At 37.2% G+C, this 24,017-nt stretch overlaps 1 protein-coding gene across 9 annotated transcripts in view; it reads left to right on the top strand.

Annotated features, from left to right (window-relative positions):
* SLC41A2 (solute carrier family 41 member 2) overlaps positions 1-24,017 on the top strand; it is a 158,833-nt gene that overhangs the window by 101,404 nt on the left and 33,412 nt on the right. For all 9 annotated transcript variants that reach the window (XM_055394189.2, XM_055394186.2, XM_055394190.2 and 6 more), the window contains 2 exons: positions 13,352-13,499; positions 15,756-15,835. In XM_055394189.2, the coding sequence (XP_055250164.2) occupies positions 13,352-13,499; positions 15,756-15,835 (228 nt within the window). The remainder of the gene's footprint in view (positions 1-13,351; positions 13,500-15,755; positions 15,836-24,017) is intronic.

Raw genomic sequence — 24,017 nt, 5'->3', positions numbered from 1 at the left:
CCACCACAATATTGTAAAGTAATTAGCCTCCAATTGAAATTAAGTAATTAATTTAAAAAAATTCCAAGATCCCCTCGTCCTACTGAGTGGGATGCCTACTTCTAGGAAACAAAGGTTTAATTCCTGAACTATTATATATTGGAAACACTTAGCAGTCTTTAGAGATAAAAAGAGGATTTCATGGCAGCCACAGGCTTTGATTGTAAATGGAGGCTGTGAATTATGTGGCTCTGAAAGAACGGAACACTGAGTAGTCTCACTTAACTCCCCACTTAAGAGTTTTGGATATTCGGAAATGACTTTGAATAGCTCCCCTGGTGTCCTGTGGGCTTCGGCATGTGTACTAAGGTTCACTCCACAGTCATTCAATGTGCTTGCTACCTTTCTTTAACTCCCGACTCACTGGAAAAGACTCTGATGCTGGGAAAGGTTGGGGGCGGGAGGAGAAGGGGACGACGGAGAATGAGATGGCTGGATGGCATCACCGACTCTGTGGACATGAGTTTGAGTGTACTCCGGGAGTTGGTGATGGACAGGGAGGCCTGGCGTGCTGTAATTCATGGGGTCGCGGAGAGTCGGACACGACTGAGCGACTGAACTGAACTGAAAATGTGCTGATTTCTGATGCCTGAAGTAAATATGGAATTTCCCCCCTTCCTGCCTATCCAGTCCTCCAAAACAAACAAGACAAAAGAAACTAAGCTTTGTTTACTCTTCCTGACTTTATTTTGTCATCTCCCTGAGGAAGCCTCTATTGCTTAGTGAACAGAGTTAGACTTTAAGCCTGGTGTTCAGGCCTCTTGGAGACTTAACCTCAAGCTCCCAGCCGCCCCTCCCTTTCTTATATTCCAGTCACTCCAACATTTACTGATTCTCATACCTGCTGGTGTGTTTTGTCTTTTATTTCTATGTTATCCCCCTCCTCTCCCTGAAGGTCAATCAGAATCGTCATTTTTCAGTTCTAAATTAATAGATTTTCCTAATCTTAGGTAAACTTTTTCTCCCCTGAATTCCTATAGTATGTTATTGATACTTCTCTTAAGACATTATTTACATTTGGCCAGCCATTATAGCTTTTAAAGTAAATGTGTCTTCCCTTATAAAGGTATAAAGGAAGGACAAAACTGTCTTTATTTTATGTCTTTGTTTTGTAGACCTAGACCCCCATATACTTTATACATAATGAGTGTTAAATAAATAGCACTTCATCACATGCTTTATTCTTTTTGAAAGCTATCCAGTTAATGTGTGTAGAAATTATTAAGGAAGTGGCGTATATATGGAAAATGGAGGACAGATACCCCTCTGAATGACTTTGCCACAGTACCTATCCAATTATACCTATCCAATAACATAATAGATTTTAATGAAAAAAAAATGATCCTTTTAGAGAAGACATAGTATAAGGAAGTTATTGGAAGGGTATACTGCCTTAGCAGAAAGTATCTAGTATCACCATGGAAAAATAAAAAGGGCGACGTGTGGCTGGAAAAGACCTATTTCAAATGAAAATAGAAGAGGAAATAGAAAGTCAGTTTACAGTGTAATCTAAGCTCTAGATTATTATATGCTTAGATTTGACTTTCAGGGAAAATATAAAGGCATTTATTCATTCATACAGTAATGTTTAAACATATAGTAACCTTTTTTATTGGAATATAATTGCTTTACAAAGTTATGTTAGTTTCTGTTATACAACAAAGTGGATCAGCTATATGTATCTGTATGTTTATATAGCTGGTCTTCCCTCCTGACTGACGGTAAAGAATCTGCCCACAGTGCAGGAGACACGGGTTCAATCCCTGGGTTGGGAAGATCCCCTAGAGAAGAGAATGGCTATGCACACCAGTATTTTGCCTGGAGAACTCTATGGACAGAGGAGTCTGGTGGGCTATAGTCCATGGGGTCGCAAAGAGTCAGACATGATTGAGCAACTAACATACGTATATCCTCTTCCTCTTGAGCCCCCATCCCATTCCTGTAGGTCATCAGAGAGCACTGAGCTGAGCTCCCTCTGCTATACAGCAGCTTCCCACTAGCTATCTATTTTATACATGGTAGTGTATATATCCGGAGAAGGCAATGGCACCCCACTCCAGTATTCTTGCCTGGAAAATCCCATGGAGCCTGGTAGGCTGCAGTCCATGGGGTCACTGAGGGTCGGAAACGACTGAGCAACTTCACTTTAACTTTTCACTTTCATGCATTGGAGAAGGAAATGGCGACCCACTCCAGTGTTCTTGCCTGGAGAATCCCAGGGATGGGGGAACCTGGTGGGCTGCCGTCTATGGGGTCGCACAGAGTTTGACACGACTGAAGTGACTTAGCAGCAGCAGCAACAGTGTATATATCAGGGGCTTCCCAGGTGGCGCTAGTGTGAAGAACCTGTCTGCCAGTGCTGGAGACTAAGAGACGTGGGTTTGATCCCTGGGTTGAAAAGATCCCCTGGAGAAGGGGATGGCAAACCACTGCAGTATTCTTGCCTGGAGAATCCCATGTACAGAGGAGCCTGGCAGGCTACAATCCATGGGGTCACAGAGTCGGACATGATTGAGCGGCTAACACTTTCAGTGTGTATAAAAATATGTAGCAATCTTTAAAAGCTATTGTGTGCCAAGTCGCTTCATCCTTTAAAAAGCTATTAAAAGGGTCTAAAGTTGGGCCAGTAACAGAAATAGCTGTACACAATGATTGTTGCTTTTTCTTTTTCTTGACTGCATAATTTTAAAGGATTTTAAACACTTTTTTTCAATTATTTATAACTATGTGGTTATATAATTCTTGTATGCACAATGTGTATACTAACTGGAAATATTATCAGTTTTTCTCTTTTCAGTCAAGATCTGAGCAGCAAAATGTTGGTTCATTTCTCATTCTTCAAGGTTAACTTTAGAAAGATGGCTTAAGAAGAAATAAGCTCTGAGAACAGTAATAGCCTTTAGGTTGTTACTTGGGTCCTGCGGAGACTAACAGGGAGGCCACCTGTAATGTATTTACAAAACATTCTAGAGTATCACTGCCTTGATGTGGTGATGTGAGTAGAATCTAAAATCATCTTGCATGTCACTCTTCTACAGAGTTCTTTAGTCCTGAACATCCTCAGTTTAGAGTGACTCCTAAAAGGTCCATTTAGTGAGAAAATTCTTATGATTATTATAAAGGGCATTTTAAAAATTGTTTCCAACTTTCCATGCCCATTTCTTTGTTGTTCACACACAAACAGCTAACATATAAAAATCTCACTCACAGCAGCTACATATTTAGAAAGGATTTAGGGTGAAAATAAGGAATGCTGTTAATGAAACTGGGCTTCCCTTGTGGCTCTGCTAGTAAAGAATCTGCCTGCAATGCAAGAGACCTGGGTTCGATCCCTGGGTTGGGAAGATCCCCTGGAGAAGGGAAAGGCTACCCACTTGGTATTCTGGCCTGGAGAATTCCATGGACTGTATTGTCCACGAGGTTACAAAGAGTCGGACACAACTGAGTAACTTTAGCTTCACTTTATTAGTGAAACTATGTAATAATAGTTGAAAAGACCACCAGTTCAGTTCAGTCACTCAGTCATGTCCAACTCTTTGCGACCCCATGGACTGCAGCACGCCAGGCATCCCTGTCCATCACCAACTCCCAGAGTTTACTCAAACTCATGTCCATTGAGTTGGTAATACCATCCAACGATCTCATCCTCTGTCGTCCCCTTCCCCTCCCGTCTTCAATCTTTCCCAGCATCAGGTTCTTTTCAGATAAGTCAATTCTTCGCATCAGGTGGCCAATGTATTGGAGTTTCAGCTTCAGCATCAGTCCTTCCAATGAATATTCAGGACTGATTTCCTTTAGGATGGACTGGTTGGATCTCCTTGCTGTCCAAGGGATTCTCAAGAGGCTTCTCTAACATCACAGTTCAAAAGCATCAATTCTTTGGTGCTCAGCTTTCCTTATAAGCCAACTCTCATATCCATACATGACTACTGGAAGAACCATAACTTTGACTAGACGGACCTTTGTTGGCAAAGTAATGTCTCTGCTTTTTAATATACTATCTAGGTTGGTCATAACTTTCCTTCCAAGGAGTAAGTATCTTTTAGTTTCATGGCTGCAGTCACCATCTGCAGTGATTTTGGAGCCCGAAAAAATAAAGTCTGTCACTGTTTCCGCTGTTTCCGCATCTATTTGCCATGAAGTGATAGGACCAGATGCCATGATCTTAGTTTTCTGAATGTTGAGTTTTAAGCCAATTTTTTCACTGTCCTCTGTCACTTTCATCAAGAAGCTCTTTAGTTCTTCTTCTTCACTTTCTGCCATAAGGGTGGTGTCATCTTCTTATCTGAGGTTATTGATATTTCTCCCTGCAAACACCACCAGCAATCTAATAAAAGATGAAAGCTGTGAATAAAAAAGATGGCAATTATGGGGCTTCCTTGGTGGTGCAAGGGTTAAGACTCTGAGCTTCCACTGTAGGGGGCATGGGTTCAATCCCTGGTTGGGGAACTAAGATCCCAAATGTCATGTGACATGGCCAGAAAGAAAAAGATGGCAGTTATGTGTGACAGTTAAGTGCTGCTACTGCTGCTAAGTCACTTCAGTCGTGTCCGACTCTGTGTGACCCCATAGATGGCAGCCCACCAGGCTCCCCCGTCCCTGGGATTCTCCAGGCAAGAACACTGGAGTGGGTTGCCATTTCCTTCTCCAATGCATGAAAGTGAAAAGTGAAAGTGAAGTCGCTCAGTCATGTCCAACTCTTCGCAACCCCATGGACTGCAGCCTACCAGGCTCCTCCATCCATGGGATTTTCCAGGCAAGAGTACTGGAGTGGGTTGCCACTGCCTTCTCCAACAGTTGAGTGGAATTATAGCAATTTGGATACTTTAGCTATGTTAATCATTACCTTTCTGTAGTTTATTATGGAATCAGTACTAATGTATACAGATACTTTTTAGGCTTAAAATTTCACATTTTTTTCTAGAGGCCTGTGTTCAGTTCCATTGTTGCTGTAACAAATTAAAGTTCAAGATACTTGTTTTTCAGGGCTAAAATCAAGGCATTAGCAGGGCTTGTTCCTTCTGAAAGTTTCAAAGGGAAATCTGTCCCTTAACTGTTCCATCTTCTGGTAGCATTCCTTGGCTTGCAGCCACGTTACTGATCTCTGCTTCTGTGGTCACATTGTGTCTTTTGTAGTCAAATTCCTCTCTACTTCCTGCCTTAAAAGATACCTGTGATTATATTCCGTCATGTCTGACTCTATGCAACCCCGTGGACTGTAGCCTACCAGGCTTCTCCGTCCATGGGATTCTCCAGGAAGAATACTGGAGTGGGTTACCAGTTCCTTCTCCAGGGGATCTTCCCGACCCAGGGATCGAACCCTGGTCTCCCGCATTGGAGGCAGACGCTTTAACCTCTGAGCCACCAGGGAAGCCCAATTAGGGCTCCCTATTTCAAAATGCTTGATTTAGTCACATCTGCAAAGCCCCTTTTGCCATATGTGGTAACATTTACTGTTTCTAGAGATTAGGATGTGGATGTCTTTGAGCACAATCATTATTCAGCCTACCACAGTACCCATTTATGATATACCCAGAAATCGAGGCAAAATATTATTTTTGAGCAGGACCATTTAGATGTATTTGATTTAGAAAGCTAGACACTTTTACATTTTGATATTAATGCAGAAGTTCCTCTTTGGCTTTTAATCAGTTTCTCCTGCTGCTTGTGTCATTTGTGGTTTTCTAAAAATAATTCTTTAATATTATGACATCTGTAAAACATCAAATAAATCTAAAAAGAGGGATGTTTTAGCACCCATCCCTTTTTGTATATTTGTAATTTCCACCTAACTATTGGATTAGAATTTAGCCAGGGAAAAGGTCAGAGGGTCCTATACAATTAACATATGATTTAATTTGGTGGGAATGGGCATGTTTGATTTGCAGAAAATTGAAATAAAATACATTTGCAGTAAGTAATTTTAGCTACTTTTATCATGATTTTCCCATTTTTTAAATGTTAAAATTCTTTATTTGGAGATAATTTTAAACTTCTAGAATATTTGCGAAAATAAATAGTACCAAAAACCCTGTATACCTTGTACCCATATTCACCAAATATTAATATTTTACCCCATTTACTGTATCTTTTATTCTGTCCATCTTCCTCTATGAATATGTGTATGTTCTTTGTCTTTCATAACATTGACATTTTTAAAGAATATAGCCTTCGCCTCCTTTTTTTTTCATTGTTGGAATTTTTAAAACTTGAGATATAATTCAATCATATCATACAATTCATCTTTAAAAGTATACAATTCAGTAGTTTTATAAGATTGTGAAACCTATTATCTCATTCCAGAACATTTTAATCACCCTCCCCCCAAAAATACCTTTAGCAGTCACTTCCTATTCCACCCCACCTGCCCCCAGCACTGGCAACCACTATTATAGTTTCAGTCTCTATGGATTTGCCTATTCTAGACATTTCAACAAATGGAATCATACAATATATGACCTTTTATATTCTATTTCCTTCTGTTAGTATGTTTCTAAGGTTCATGCTTTATCATGAAGCAGTACTGAATACCAAGTAGTACTAGATACTGTTTCATTGTATGGACTAGTAATATGGCTGGATAATACTCCATTGTATGGATATATCACATTTTGTTTATCCATTTACCATTAGATGGACATTTGGGTTGCATCCACATTTTGGCTATTATGAATAATGCTACTTTGAACATTGTTGTACACATTTTTGTGTGAACATGTGTTTGCTGTTCTATTGATGTATACCTAGGAGTGGAATTTCTAGGTCATATGATAGGTCTTAAACTTTTGGAGAAACTGCTCACTCATTTTTTATTTCTTTCCTTAGAAATTCTTCCCCCTCTTTGAAAATTCAGGGGTTAGGATGGTGGTTTTTTTTTCAACTTCAGATGTCCTTCCAGAGATCTGTCGTTGAGAATAAATTGAAATCCTGGCATGGTGCTCCTCTCTTGACCTGAAAATGAAATACGAAAATGATCTGACCTAGCAGGATAGTTCTTTTCATTTGTAGTTAGTGGGTTTTAATGCTTTTAGTTTTCTGTTTGAGTCTATAAAGAGATTGTTGGCAACCTTAATTGTTTTAGGAGGTAAGAATGCTTCTTAATTTGAATGTTATTTATCTCTATCTAATGGTTTATTTTTTTTTTTTGCCCTCCACTTTTTTTTTTAAATTTTTTTATTTTTTTTACAGTTAAAAGTATTTTTATTAAAAAAGCACAAATGCAAAGAAATGAACAGAGGAAAATTTATGCGTCGAACCTGGACTGGTCACTTATGATAATATACATGCTACAATTCCATTCTCCCCAATCATTCCACCTTCACCCTCTCCCACAGAGTCCCAAAGACTGTTCTTTTGCAGTCTCTTATACAGGGTTCAGGTTAGCAAGAAGAACTGGGAATACATCCAACAAAGGTTTTTCATCTTTTAAAAAACTATGGAGAAAATTGCTCTATATGTAGCATTAGTCATAGTCAAGTGGAAGAAAATATTTAATATTTAATGAATTTTGTTAGCATAATTATTTTGAAGATGTGATGGTAAATCCAGCTAAAACCATGGGTATAAAATTTGTTTGGGCTTTATTTTAATATTTATAGTAATTGTTACTACCTGATTGGAAAAAAATGAATTTATAATTCAGACATCTTAATGTTAGGTGAGGAGATCTTTAAAAATCTTAAGAAGATGATAAAATATAAGATTTAATCCAAGATAAGGGTATGAATAACAGTTGAAGACTTTTGTGAAGTGTCAGAAAAAGGCTGCTAGGCTACAGACACCATGACATCAACTCTGTCTTTAAGTTATGAAGTATCTACTATACAAAATAAGTATTAGAATCCTTGAGAAAAATCCAGGAATGTCTTAGCTAAAATCTCTGATAATAATAAAAGGTTTATCAGCTAGAATTATATTACCAAAAATGTCTTGAGATGATGCAACTGTTTCGAGAATGGGTAGGCAACTTTTAACCCTAAGGAGATTTAGAAATACTGAGAATCAAAATTATGGTATGAATGATTTTATACTAACAAAGCACTACTTATTTTTAAATATACTTGTTTCTTTGTTTTTTCTATTTTCTTTTTAATCTTTATTATTTTTTTTAATTTTTATTGGAGGCTAATTATTTAACAATATTATATTGGTTGGTTTTGCCATACATTGACATGAATCCGCCCCAGGTGTACATGAGTTCCCCCTCCTGAACCCCCCTCCCACCTCCCTCCTCCCCTTATCCTCCCTCTGGGTCATCCCCGCATACCAGCCCCGAGCATTCTGTAACATGCATTGACCCTGAACTGGCGATTCGTTTCACATATGATAATATACATGTTTCAATGCCATTCTCCCAAACCATCCCACCCTCACCCTCTCCCACAGAGTCCCAAAGACTGTTAAATATACCTGTTTCTTAAGCCATTACAGTAACATGTCAATCTTTTGATTCCATTTTAAAATTTAAAATTATGTAATTAATTTATCTTTATAATTGTCAAATAGAAATCTTACCAAGTTTATATACATTGTATGAATATTTATGAAAACATAAGACTTAGAATATTTGTACATTTGTTAGATTTAGATTAAGTACTAAGAATCTTTTGTGAGATAAATGAAATGCCTAAGTAGAATATCTCAGGGTATTTAACTAAGTTTGTAAATGCAACCAAATATAATTTCAAACTCTTAAAAATAATCTTTGGTTGGATGTTAGACATTATTAATGTAATGTTAAGTGCTTGACTTTTTTCCTACAAAGTATTAGACTTTGTTCTTTTTTGTTTGTTTTAAAAAAACTAATTTACAATGTTATGTTAGTTTCAAGTGTACAGCAAAGTGATTCAGTTTTATATATATATATATATACATATATATATATATATATGTATACACACACCCACAGATGTTCTTTTTCAGATTCTTTTCCATTAGAGGTTATTACAAGATACTGAGTGTAGTTCCTTGTGCTATATAGTAGATCTTTATTTTTTTCCTGTTTTATACACAGTAGTGTGTGTATCGGAGAAGGCAATGGCAAGCCACTCCAGTGTTCTTGCCTGGAGAATCCGAGGGACGGGGGAGCCTGGTGGGCTTCCGTCTATGGGGTCACACAGAGTTGGACACGACTGAAGTGACTTAGCAGCAGCAGCAGTGTGAGTATGGGAGAAGGACATGGCAACCCAACTCCAGTATTCTTGCCTAGAGAATCCTGTGGACAGAGGAACCTGGTGGGCTGCTGTCCATACGGTTGCACAGAGTCAGACACGACTGAGGCAACTTAGCAGCAGCAGCAGCAGCAGCAGTGTGCGTATATTAATATCAAACTCCCTAATTTATCTCTCTCATCTCCTCTCCTCTCCCCATCCCCTCTCTTTGGTAAACATGTTTGTTTCATATGTCTGTCAGTCTGTTTCTGTAAATAAGTTCATTTGTGTCATTTCTTTCAATTCCACATATAAATGATATCATGTGACATTTGTCTTTCTGTATCTCAATATGATAATCTCTAGGTCCATCCATGTTGCTGCAAATGACATTATTTCATTCTTTTTATGGCTGAGTAATAGTTCATTGTATATATGTATCACATCTTCTTTATCCATTCATCTGTTGATGGACATTTAGGTTGCTTCCATGTCTTGACTGTTATAAATAGTGCTGCTGTGAATACTGGGTTGCATGTATCTTTTGAATTAGAATTTTCTCTGGGTGTATGTCCAAGAGTGGAATTGCAGGATCATATGGTAGTTCTATTTCTAGTTTTTTTAGGAACCACCATACAGTTCTGCATAGTGACTGTACCAATTTAACATTCCCACCAGTGTAGAAAGGTTCCTTTTTCTCTACATTCTCTCCAGCATTAATTGTTTATAATTTTTTTTATAATGGCCATTCTGATTGGTATGAGGTGATACCTCATTGCAGTTTTGATTTGCATTTTTCTAATAATTAGCATATGTATGTCATTTTTGTAATCATATGTAAGATGTGTATGTTATCTTTGAAGAAATGTCTGTTAGGTCTTTTGTCCATTTTTTTATTACATTGTTTGTATTTTGGCTATTAAGCTTTATGAGCTGTTTGTATATTTTGGAAATTAATCCCTTGTCAGTTGCATCATTTTCAAATATTTTCTTCCATTCTGAGGGTTGTCTTTTCATTTCGTTTATGATTTCCTTTGTTGTGCAAAAGTTTTTAAGTTTAATTGGGCCCATTTGTTTATTTTTGTTTTTATTTCATTACTCTGGGAGACAGATCCAAAAAAATATTGCTGCAATATATGTCAAAGAGTGTTTGTTCTGCCTATTTTCGTCTAGGAGTTTTATAGTATCCAGTTTTATATTTAGGTCTTTATCCATTTTGAGTTTATTTGTGTGTGTGATGTTAGAGAATATTCTAATTTCATTCTTTTACATGTAGCTGTCCAGTTTTCCAAGCGCCACTTTATTGGAGAGACTTCTCCATTATATATCCTTGCCTCCTTTCTTGTAAATTAATTGGCTATAGATGCGTGAGCTTATTTCTGGGCTTTCTATCCTGTTCTATTGATCTATATGTCTGTTTTTGTTCCAGTAGCATACTTTTTTGATTACTGTAACATTGTAGTGTAGTCTGAAGTCTGGAAGTGTGATTCTTCCAGCTTCTTTCTTCTATCAGGACTGCTTTGGCTATTCAAGGTCTTTTGTGTTTCTAAACAAATACATTTTTTTTTGTTCTAGTTTTGTGGAAAATGCTATTGGTAATTTAATAGGGATTACTTTGAATCTGTAGATTTCCTTGGGTAGTATGGTCCTTTTAACAATATTTATTCTTCCAGTCCAAGAACACAGTATATCTTACCATCTGTTTTGTGTTACCTTCAATTTCTTTCATCAGCATCTTATAGTTTTAATGGACTTTGTTCTTGTAGGCAACTATTTGTGGATTAGTTTGAGCCTTACAAGGCTTGGCTTTAAGCTTCATTGGAATAGATTTATAATAGGCATATAATAGATATATAATAGGCAAACTATTGTGTAATGAAATAAAAACAAAAATAAACAAATGGGCTTCCCTGGTGGCTCAGATGGTAAAGCGTCTGCCTGCAATGCGGGAGACCTGGGTTTGAACCCTGGGCTGGGAAGATCCCCTGGAGAAGGAAATGGCAACCCACTCCAGTACTCTTGCCTGGAAAGTCCCATGGATGGAGGAGCCTGGTAGGCTACAGTCCATGGGGTCATAAAGAGTTGGACACAACTGAGCGACTTCACTTTTTAGTGCTACTAGTGCTACTGCTAAGAAGTGACCTTCTCTGGTCTTCACTAAATGTTTTCAGGGTTCAAATAGGCTCTCTTCTCTAGGGGTTAGTTCTCAAATGACTTCTACCCCTTTGTAAACTCTGGGAATTTTTCAGTTTACAACTCTCCCGTTAGTCTAGCCTTGTGGAGTTCGCCCTATGTACACATGGCTTGGTGTTCAGTTTGCAAGCTCTTTCTCCAGCAGCTTCCTCTTCTCCAGTATTCTGCCCTGTGAATTCCTGCTGCCTTAGACCCACTCTGCTGGAATTCTCTCTTTCTGAGCTGTGGTCTGAAATGTGCCTTTAGTTAGAAAGTGGCTCAGCAGTATAGAATCCACCTGCAATGCAGGAAATGTAGGTTCAGTCTCTGGGTCAGGAAGATCCCTTGGAGAAGGAAATGGCAACCCACTCCAGTATTGATGCCTGGGAAATCCCATGGACAGAGGAGCCTGGCGGGCGACAGTCCATGGGATCACAAAAGAGTCAGACATGACTGAGCAACAGTTCACTACTTCACAGTACAGTACTTCAGGCTATTGTAGGGCTTATCTCATTTCTTTCCACTGTCTCAGGGATCACAGAACTGTAATAATAGTCATCAGTGTCTTGAAAGCAGCTTATTATCTATCTATATATATGTAAATATTATAGTGATTTCTGACAACACACTTTAGATTTTGTTCAGAGACAGCATACATCACATCTCCGAAGCAAGACAAGCCAAACCAAAGTCAGTAAGCTTTGATGAACTCCATAGGAAAGCGTAACAAGAATGAGGAGAGGATAACTGTGATCAAGTAAGACAGTCTACCTCAAGAGGCATTAAAAAAACCATGGTAGTCTGATACCTAAGTATGTCACAAATAAAAGTATGTGAATGGCAATGATGATTATGATGATAGTAAGTGTTCAGTAAATGTTAACTATGTTCCAGGGCACTATTGTCGTTAAATTACATGTGTTAATTCTCCAAGACTCATAATAACCTCATGAAATAGTTATTATAAATTTTACCATATTATAGATAAGGAAATAAAAGTGTATAGAAGTTAAATTTTTGTCCAAGGTAAGTTGTAACATCCAGATATGAAATGAGGAAGTCTGGCCAAACTGTGGTTAATATAGTATACTATATTCTGTCTTGACATAGTGAAGGTGCTGAGGAATTTTGCAGTGAAGAAATCTGTTTATCTTTATTAGACCTAGTATTTCATTTTTATTTTGGAGCTTGGAACACTGTTCAGGATGGAGAGGATATCTGTTATCAGTTGATTGGCCAGTATTCTATAGAATGCATATGCTATAAGTTGCTAATGGGTAAAAACAATGTCCTATTGGACTGTATAGTTTGGAGATTAGAGCGCTATGTCAAATAAATGTCCTTTTCTCCCAATTTTTGCTATTTCTTGGGGCATCCCAGGTGGCTCATTGGTTAAGAATCCACCTGCCAATACAGGAGATGCAGGAGATGAGGGTTCAATCCCTGGGTCAGGAAGATCCCCTGGAGAAGGGAATGGTAACCCACTCCAGTATTCTTGCCTGGGAAATTCCATGGACTGAGGAGCCTGGTGGGCTACAGTCCATGGAGTTGCAAAGAGGTGGACATGACTAAGCAACTGAGCACACATACACACATGTACTCTTAAACTCCTAAGCCTCAGTTTCCTTATAAGGTAGGAATGAGTTTCAATCTCATACGTTTAAGGACAGATTAAGTGAGAGAATGCTTTTAGCACAGTACTTGGTAAATGGTAGGAGCCAAGTAAGTCTTTAACTGGTTTTTTTTTTTATTGTTGTTGTTCACTTCTAGGTCATATAACTATTTCAATAAATGTTGAATTAATATATTACTTTTCAGTTACATTATGTAACATTTTTACCTTATCTGTAGTTTTCAATTTGCTTGAAATTTGTATAAAGTATATATATAGCATGAGTACGTTTGATAATATATCTTTGGGTAAACTTTTTACATTGACATGTGCTCCATGGTTAGAAGAGAGATTGAAATGTTGTCTTTTTTAATTTTAGAGACATATTACTACATTTCTCCATTAGTTGGTGTCGTTTTCTTGGCTCTAACTCCTATCTGGATTATAATAGCTGCCAAACATCCAGCCACAAGGACAGTTCTCCACTCAGGCTGGGAGCCTGTCATAACTGCTATGGTTATAAGTAGGTTAGTATTAAAGTGTGTCTGTTTGTGGGTTATTATATATGCATGTATCTGTATATATATTAAAGCAAACCAATTGCCTATTTTTATTTCTCAGGTCTATCATTTTATGTAGTCAACTCTTTATTATCCCAGGTGATTGAGATGTAAGTGACAAGGATTATTGAAATCAGTAGATGCATAGAACCTCATATGCTACCAGTTTCATACCTTTCTGCAACCAAACCCTAATGAGATTGATGATTAAAATCTAGTGGTGTTTTTGTCTTTGTGTGAGTTTTAACCTGACAAGGACTTTGCTTATTTTGAACAGTAAGTTGCTCAGGTAAATATCAGAAAACCTTAGAAATGTACATACTGTTAGGTTACTCCACTTCTAGGACTCTGACAGGACTTAAAGATATACTTATGGATATATGCAAATAATTGAATTGTAAGAATATTTATCACAGTGGAATTTTTAAAAACAAAAAGAGAAGGAGAATAATTGTGAATAATGATTTCACTGTTCTAATAAAGTGAAACCTAAATATTTCACCAAAAGTTGTAATGCTATCAACAGATTGGCAGGAGAGTGCAAGGAAGGGAATTATGAAGGGACTTCAGTGCGGAGGGAAGAGAAAGAGAGACTAAATGCTCACCCCACTGTTGGATGTCATTAGGTAAATGTCTGAAATTAAAAATCAAGGAATAGCAGTATAAACGTACTGTTTAGAAATAGAGGAGTAATTGTCAGAAGAAAACGTTAAAGAAGTTAAAAAGAATTGCTAGTGGAGAGCAGGATGTGGGGTTAGGGCTAGGGACTATTTTATATGCTTTGTGGTACTTTCACCTTTTAAATGATGCATATATGTTTGATAAAAATACAATTTAATAAAAGTGAAGCTCTTTTACAATTTGAGTTTTTATTTTTAAAAAATATACATGTTTAAAAATGTTTCGAAGTCTGTATATCAGTAAGGTAACAGTATAACTCTGAATGATGTAACTATGGTTGATTTTTATTTCCTTCTTTTTGTTTGTATTTTCTATCTTTTCTATGATAAGTTTTATTGCCTAGGTAATACAACTATTAAAAATGTATTTTAGCAAGTGTTCCTGTTTTCTGAACAGCATTACCTATGTGTTTTGGCAAGGAGATTTGTTCTTTGACACATAAGTGCTTTATTCTAGGAAATATGTATTTTTTAAAAACTAGGGCTTAAAATAGTAAAATATTTCCAAGGATAACTATTTTTACACTTTATAGTATACCATTTTATGGGAACTCCTAGAAGAATAAGCATGTTAAACCTTATATGCTCAATTTAATAAGTTCAATTATTTAAGAACTAAAATAATAAAGATTTAATAATAAATTTTAAAAAATAATTTCATAGTATTAACTATCTGGTAGTGGTAAGTACATTGGATCTGATACTTTGACTATCAACCCTATTCCATGACAGCATATAGTTCATTTTTCTGTAATGTGGATTTAGACAACAGGATCCCATGAAATATTGAGGCCGACACTGTTTTATATAATACTAGGTATACCAATAGACTGAAGTTAACCAGTTGATAATGGTCTTGGAAACAACAAAAAAATCTCCAAGTTCCATTGAGATATTGATAGTATGTGTCTTGCCACTATATAAAAAGAAAAAAGTATGTTACTTTTCCGGGCCTCTGTTCTCCAGGTCAGCTCCTCCTGTGGCTACAACTCATTATTTTAACTTCACAATGATAAGACACTCTCATGTACTATATCTAATGTGAACAGAATAAAAGTCATCCCTTAGTGGCTTGCTTACTCAAATGTAAAAAAATACTCTTTAAAATTTGTTTAAATTAAAAAGATAATAAAATGCACGTGATTTTAAAAAAACAAATAAGCAAAGAAGGATATAAAGTAACCATGAGTCTCCTGTCAGTCTCAGCCCTAGGGGTAGACATTGTTAGTAATTTCTTATATGTCCTTCCAGGCATTTTAGTGTACTGAAAGTATATGTTTTTTTCCTTTTTACAAATAGCGTATGTAAATGTGTAGACCAGAAGGAGAGCCCTAAAATGGGGGGCTACAGTTTATGCCGTGTTTTATTATCAACATTTTACTTTTGACATTTATTTTTACTGTTAATATCTTTTATTTTTATTCCATTTTTAAAATAGCTAAATATTTATTTTTAAAACTAGAAGTGTTTATATTTAAAAAACAATTTCAAATTAGTCCTTTCCTTTCCTCTTCCCTAAATTACATGATTTTATATCTTTCAGCATCGGGGGCCTTATTCTGGACACAACTGTATCTGATCCAAACTTGGTTGGGATTGTTGTTTACACACCAGTAATTAATGGTAAGAATTACTGTTTCATAACAATGTGGTATCTCTCTGTATTCTTAGGTATGAACAGAAATCTTTGAATTCAGAGGTCTCTCTTCCATTTTATTTCTATCCATTTAGTAAATAAATAAATGTTCTATCCATTTTATTTTCAGTATTTTCAGTACCAGGTTGTTGCTTGTGGTAGAAATTACATTCCATGTTTTCAGTATACAGAACATATTTTCTAAAAAAAACTCTTAATCTTATCTCTAGATATTAATTTAAGAGTTAGACATACTTTTTTTTTAAAATTAGTGTGCCAAAGCTTTCCCATCCATTCTTTGGTACATATACACAATGGAGTATTTCTCAGCCATCAAAAAGAATGCATTTGAATCAGTTTTAATGAGGTGGATGAAATTGGAGCCAATTATACAGAGTGAAGTAAGCCAGAAAGAAGAACATCAATACCGTATATTAACGCATATATATGGAATTTAGAAAAATGGTAACCTGAACCCTGTATAAGAGACTGCAAAAGAGACATAGGCATTTAGAACAGTCTTTGGGACTCTGTGGGAGAGGGTGAAGGTGGAATGATTGGAGAGAATGGAATTGTAGCATGTATATTATCATAAGTGACCAGTCCAGGTTCGACGCATAAATTTTCCTCTGTTCAAAAAAAAAAAAAGCCTAATGAAGGTTTATTTTCACACAAATGGCACTTGTGTTTTCTTCTTTGGTGCTTCTTAGAATTTTCCACTAAAGTAGTTCCAAATGGCAGAGGGTCATGAACACAAACCTAGAAATCCCCAGTCTTTATTTTGAAGAACTTGAAGCAAACTGCTGTAAACACAGTATTTCTTGGATGTATTCTGTTTTTCTTATTCATTTTTGTTTTTGCCTTTTAATAAACATTCACATTGTGGCAGAATGAAAAAAGAAAGTGCTAGTCACTCAGTTGTGTTTGACTCTTGGTGACCTCATGGACTGTAGCTCCTCTGTCTATGGAATTCTCTAGCCAAGAATACTGGAGCCGGTCGGTACCCACTCCCTTCTCCAGGGGATCTCCCGACCCAGGGATTGAACCTGGGTCTCCTGCACTGCAGGCAGATTTTTTGCCATCTGAGCCACATAGGATATTTCAATAGTTTATTATTATTTACTTTGGGCTTATCTTATATGCTATCTTACATTGTTTTGTTGCTGCCCTCATCAATTTTTGTGCTAAATTAGATTTAGCTAGGTTTAAGCATTGCTGAAGTCAATTCAGCCCATTAAAATCTATCATTCCTCTGCTGCTCCTTTTCAGATCTGCCTTATGTTTTTTCTTACCTATAAAATGGGAATTATAATAGTTAAATTCACAGGGATTTTTATATTAATTCCATTTTAAAAAGATAATTTTAATCCAGTCCCACTGGCTTTAGGGCTGGCTGTCATTAAACTGGATTTCATGATTTGCCTGGAAAATCCCATGGACGGAGGAGCCTGGTAGGCTGTGGTCCATGGGGTCACTAAGAGTCGGACACAACTGAGCGACTTCACTTTCTCTTTTCACTTTAAGGCATTGGAGAAGGAAATGGCAACCCACTCCAGTGTTCTTGCCTGGAGAATCCCAGGGACAGGGGGAGCCTGGTAGGCTGCCGTCTATGGGGTCGCACAGAGTCGGACACGACTGAAGTGACTTAGCAGCAGCAGCAGCAGCAGCATGATAACCTAAGGCAATATAATTTAAAATAATTCCACCTGGAGGAAACTATATCAGAGGATATACACATTTAATATAAGTCACTTTTTATATATTTATGGATAAGAAAATATGTTCTACATAGGCAAATTCTCTAAAATCTAATTTCATATCTAAAATTTTTTTTATTTTATTTTCCTGCATCCAGTCTTACTTGTGGCACATGAGAGCTGCATTGCCACATGCCAGTCCTCTAGCTGTGGTGTGTGGGTTCTTAGTCGCTCTGACTCATGTGGAACCAGGGATGGAACCCATGTCTCCTGAATGGCAAGATGGATTCTTAACTGCTCAACCACCAGAGAAGTCCCCATATCTAAAATGTTTACTTAACATTTTAATTTTGCAGTAAACGAATAAATGTACTGTAGAGATGCCCCTCCCAGTTTTCCTGATACCACTATTCTCCCTGCCCGTAAAATCACAGAACCTTTTGATTCTACCTGGCTCTTCATCCTCTTTGAATAGATAATGACCAAACCTTGTCTATTTGTACATTAACATAATTTATCTGTTCATTTGCTTATATAACAAGTATGTCTTACCACTGTAGTCCACTAATGTCTCAGACCAGCCATCAATCAAGTAATAAAGTAGCCTTCTTGACTCACTCACTATTCAATACAAATTGAATGTCACTAGAAGACTGGTCTATCTTAAGCATTGTTTTTATTACATTAGTTTTAAGATAATGGGATTTAACAGTGATTTTCTCCTGCCTGTCCAATCAAATTAGAATTTTTCTCCCTAGCTATCAAGGCTCTCCCTGTTTGCATACAGCTATATCCTTCATCATGATTTGATTCTTGTATTGTGGCCATACAGAGGTGTAATTTTCACTGTCTGGAATAGCTACTACTTTCTATCCCCCTGTTCAAATCCTCTTCAATGACTATTATTTGATGAGTTTACTAGCATAAATATTATCCAACAATGACTGTTAGAACTGTGTTGCCCAGCTAGAACCGTGTTGCCCAGCATTTCAATGAGAAATTTAACTTAAATTACAACCGCTTTAGTAGTAAGGTTTTAGTTTCTCTGTGATTTCACCTTCCATAAGAAACAGTTTGCTGAAGTGCTATCTTTGGAAGTCTGTGTATGGTTTGGCATGAAATCTTTTTTTTATCTCAGTAAGTAAACCTCTTAGTTGGGTATCACCGTAAACTCTTTCTAGTGTTAAATGCCATTCATTAAAAATGTTGATAGAGAAGAGTCATTCCACGTTCCTCAGAAAAAGTGGAACTTCTGAGAATTGAATTTCATTTTAAATGAAATTTAAATGTACTATTTAAAAGATCCCTGTTTTGTCATAGTCTTTATCATATCATCATCATCATCATTTGCTATTTAGTAAGTACCTACTATGTGGCAGATGACTTTTAGGTCTTCTATGCATACTATTTAATCCTCAAATAAAGATAAGGACTCATGTCTAGGGTATCTTTTAAAATTTATTAACATCTCTTAGAACCAGTAATGTTTTCTAAAATATATTTCATGTAACAATAGTTCTCGATATGTTAATAAGCATAATTTGAAAAGTGAGTTCTGTGGTCAGCTAAGTTTGGGAAACATTAGATTAAAAAGATTTCTTTTCCACAGAATTTTGTAAAGCTTTTTCCATGCTAGTATATGATGTGAACCTCCCTTTCTGGTACTTCTGTTGGCTAGGAGTTAGAATTTCTGAATCTAACCTTCCTTCTAACCTTCTTTCCAGACCATACTTTGAGAACTACTACTCTAGGGCTTATTATATCTTTATCACAGTCTCTTTCAAACAGCAATATACCACTTTACATAAAGGATAAGAACTTTATGTCTTATCCTTTTGCAGTTTCACTCTTATGAACTCTTTTTGTCATACATTTTACTTTGTTATAAACCCTGTAACATTCTTGCTTTCCGCAGTTATTTTTTTAAAAGATTAAAACTGAGGGGTTGGTATCTTTTTATATTTCCCTATATATTTAACATTTTCAGCACTCTTCTTTCCTTTCTGTAAATTCAGATTTCCATCTAGCTTTGTTTTCCACCTGCCAGAAGTTCCTTTAATGTTTGTTGTAGGGCAGCTGTGCAGAGAAGACAGAGGCTTTAGGCCGGTACCTCCCAGCTTCCTTCTCCTTCCCCTTCCTTTACCCCTCTTCTGACCACTAAGAGTGTCTACTCTTAACCTTTTCTACTTGTATCCCAAAAGAAAAGTGGACTCTTTCATCCAAGACTGGCCAATTCACCTTTCAGTTCAGTTCAGTTCAGTCGCTCAGTCGTGTCCGACTCTCCGCAACCCCATGAATCACAGCACGCCAGGCCTCCCTGTCCATCACCAACTCCTGGAGTTCACTCAAACTCATGTCCACAGAGTCGGTGATGCCATCCAGCCATCTCATTCTCTGTCGTCCCCTTCTCCTCCCGCCCCCAACCTTTCCCAGCATCAGAGTCTTTTTCCAGTGAGTCAACTCGTCCCATGAGGTGGCCAAAGTATTGCAGTTTCAGCTTCAGCATCAGTCCCTCCAATGAACACCCAGGATTGATCTCCTTTAGAATGGACTGGTTGGATCTCCTTGCAGTATAAGGGACTCTCAAGAGTCTTCTCCAACACCACAGTTCAAAAGCATCGATTCTTCGGCGATCAGCTTTCTTCACAGTCCAACTCTCACATCCATACATGACCACGGGAAAAACCATAGCCTTGACTATGGACCTTGGTTGGCAAAATAATGTCTCTGCTTTTTAATATACTATCTAGGCTGGTCATAACTTTCCTTCCAAGGAGCAAGCGTCTTTTAATTTCCTGGCTGCAATCAGCATCTGCAGTGATTTTGGAGCCCAAAAAAATAAAGTCTGACACTATTTCCACTGTTTTTCCATCTATTTCCCATGAAGTGATGGGACCAGATGCCATGATCTTTGTTTTCTGAATGTTGAGCTTCAAGCCAACCTTTTCACTCTCCTCTTTCACTTTCATCAAGAGGCTTTTTAGTTCCTCTTCACTTTCTGCCATAAGGGTAGTGTCATCTGCATATCTGATGTTATTGATATTTCTCCCAGCAATCTTGATTCCAGATTGTGCTTCTTCCAGCCCAGCGTTCCTCATGATGTACTCTGCATATAAGTTAAATAAGCAAGGTGACAATATACAACCTTGACGTACTCCTTTTCCTATTTGGAACCAGTCTGTTGTTTCATGTCCAGTTCTGACTGTTGCTTCCTGACCTGCATACAGGTTTCTCAAGAGGCAGGTCAGGTGGTCTGGTATTCCCATCTCTTTCAGAATGTTCCACAGTTAATTGTGATCCACACAGTCAAAGGCTTTGGCATAGTCAATGAAGCAGAAATAGATGTTTTTCTGAAACTCTCTTGCTTTCTCCATGATCCAGCGGATATTGGCAATTTGATCTCTGGTGCCTCTGCCTTTTCTAAAACCTGCTTGAACATCTGGGAGTTCACGGTTCACATACTGCTGAAGCCTGGCTTGGAGAATTTTGAGCATGACTTTACTAGCGTGTGAGATGAGTGCAATTGTGTGGTAGTTTGAGCATTCTTTGGCATTGCCTTTTTTTGGGATTGGAATGAAGACTGACCTCTTCCAGTCCTGTGGCCACTGCTGAGTTTTCCAAATCTGCTGGCATATTGAGTGCAGCACTTTCACAGCATCATCTTTCAAGACTTGAAATAGCTCAACTGGAATTCCATCACCTCCACTAGCTTTGTTCGTAGTGATGCTTTCTAAGGCCCACTTGACTTCACATTCCAAGATGTCTGGCTCTAGGTCAGTGATCACGTTATCGTGACTATCTTGCTCGTGAAGATCTTTTTTGTACAGTTCTTCTGTGTATTCTTGCCATCTCTTCTTAATATCTTCTGCTTCTGTTAGGTCCATACCAATTCACCTTTACTAATTCACAATTCCTTTATACCCCACCCTGGTATTTTTTTTGGTGTTGAATAACTGTCTTGTACACCTGTGACTGATTCATGTCAATGTATGGCAAAAACCACCACAATATTGAAAAGTAATTAGCCTCCAATTTAATAAATTAATTAAAATTATACTTTAAAATATGAAATAGCTATCCAACGAATTAGATCAGTGCCTGCTATGTACAGCTAGCAGTAAGACAAATCCCCTCTGTTATCATGATGCCTGTAGCTTGATTGAGATAGTGGCTATTTATGTTACAGAATGTAAAGAACAAACAATTGGTAACTGTTCTGAGCTCTTGGTACCTTATCTGTTGGATGTTACGTGACAGGAGAACAGCATATATGAAGTGTAATGCTGTGGCTGCCATGAAAACCATTTAAAGAGTTAAAATGAACTGTTTTACTTAGGGCTTTTACAACAGAGTAATTAAAAGACTTCCGTTTAATATTAATTTTTGAATTAAAAAATGTGCAATTAAAAAACTTTATTGAAAAATCTATATCAGTCTTAATTCATCTGCAGTACCTCTTCTGTATATGACAGATTTCATGTATATGGATGTGTGTGTGGGGGGGGTGAGCATGTGTGGTTATCAGTTTAAAGAAGTCCCCCTTAATTCCTGGTTTGCTAAGTGTTTTTAATAATAAATAATAAAATGTTGAATTTTATCAACTTTTCTGTTTATTCATATAATATAATCATATTTTTCCTTCATTTATTTGTTAATGTGATATATGTATTATTTTCAATTATTAAGTCAATCTTATATTCCTAAGATAAATCTGATTTTTTGGTGATGTATTTTACACATTTAACATTTTGCTGGATTTGGTTTGCCAGCAGATTGATATCTTTTTATATTTATTTTGATTCACAAGATTGGCTTATAATTTTCCTTTTTCGTATTGTCATTGTTGGATTTTGAACTCAGAGTTATGCTAGTCTCATTATGTGAGTTTTTAAAAAAGGTTTATTGGAGTATAGTTGATTTACAATGTTGTGTTGGTTTCAGGTGTACAGCAAAGTGAATCAGTTATACATATACATATACCCACTGTTTTATTTTTTTTTAAGATTCTAGAGTCTTCCCAAATACCCCATTACAGAGTACTGAATATAATTCCCTGTTTCTTATTAGTTATTTTATATAGAGTAGTACTCTTCTTTTCTAATGTAAGATTTAATGCTTTGAATTTCTAAGTACTACTCTGTGTACCTCCCACAAATCTCAATATGTTTTCATTTTCATTAAATCCAGAATATTTTAAAATTTCCCTTGTGATTTTTTTCTTTGATTTGTGGGTTATTTGGAAGTGTATTGTTTACTTTCCAGCATATGGGGGAATTCTCAGATATCTATCTTTTCCATTGTGGCCAGAAAACATTCTTTATATGTTGCAATTATTTCAGATTTATTGAAACTTGTTTTATGGCTCACAGTGTGGTCCATCTGTGTGAATGTTCCCATGTGTATACTTGTAAAAATTATGTATTCTGCTGTTGTTGGGTGGTGTGTCCTATAAATGTCCTTTAGGTCAAGTTGATTGATAATATTAAAAGACTTCTACATAGTTTTGATTTTTTATCAGTGTGGTCTATCAGTTGATGAGAAAAGATCAACGTGCTCATGTCATCATCTCTATGAGAAAGGGATTGTTTTCTCTATTTTACAGGAAGGCAGTGAGGCATTGAGAAGCTAAGTAGCTTGGAGGTGGGAGAGGGTGGTTGACTGGGCACTTTACTATTGGAAGATTGGGGTAGGGTTGATTGGCCATGTCATGGGAAATCCTTCAAGTTTGAACATCGAACCTCTGCTCTGGGATGTTAGACTCCTGCCTGTCCCTTGGAGCAAAATGAAGATCTGAAGGAATCCGACTGTTTAAGCAGACTTCCAGTTCATCCTTATTTTCCATCAGTACTGCATCGTGTCTGGTATCCTCGAGGCCTGAGTCTCTCTTGTTCAGTTTCTACAGAAAACGTTCCTTTATTCTCCCTCTTGAGCAGAACAGTTGTAAGAATGATGAGAGATTGCAGACAGTTGCTTACTCCATTCACAGACTTTTATTTTTTATAGTGATAACTTTTATATTTAGAATCAGCCAACTGGACTCAGTTTGCTGCTGCTGCTGCTAAATCACTTCAGTAGTGTCCGACTCTGTGCGACCCCATAGACAGAAGCCCACCAGGCTCCCTTGTCCCTGGGACTCTCCAGGCAGGAACACTGGAGTGGGTTGCCATTTCCTTCTCCAAAGCATGAAAGTGAAAAGTGAAAGTGAAGTCGCTCAGTCGTGTCCGACTCTTAGCGACCCCATGGATTGCAGCCCACCAGGCTCCTCCATCCATGGGATTTTCCAGGCAAGAGTACTGGAGTGGGGTGCCATTGCCTTCTCCGGGACTCAGTTTAGATGATCCCAATTTTGTTGTTGTTGTTCAGTCTCTCAGTCATGTCCGACTCTGCGACCCCACGGACTACAACCTGCCAGGCTCCTATGTCCGTGGGGATTCAGGCAAGAATATTGGGGTGGGTTGCCATTTCCTTCTCC

Source organism: Moschus berezovskii, chromosome 6 (assembly GCF_049115385.1).
Source record: "Moschus berezovskii isolate FMDL1 chromosome 6, NW_MosBer_1.0, whole genome shotgun sequence".
Classification (NCBI taxonomy): domain Eukaryota; kingdom Metazoa; phylum Chordata; class Mammalia; order Artiodactyla; family Moschidae; genus Moschus; species Moschus berezovskii.
Note: the sequence above shows the minus strand (reverse complement) of the source record. Positions and strands in the feature narration are given on the sequence as shown.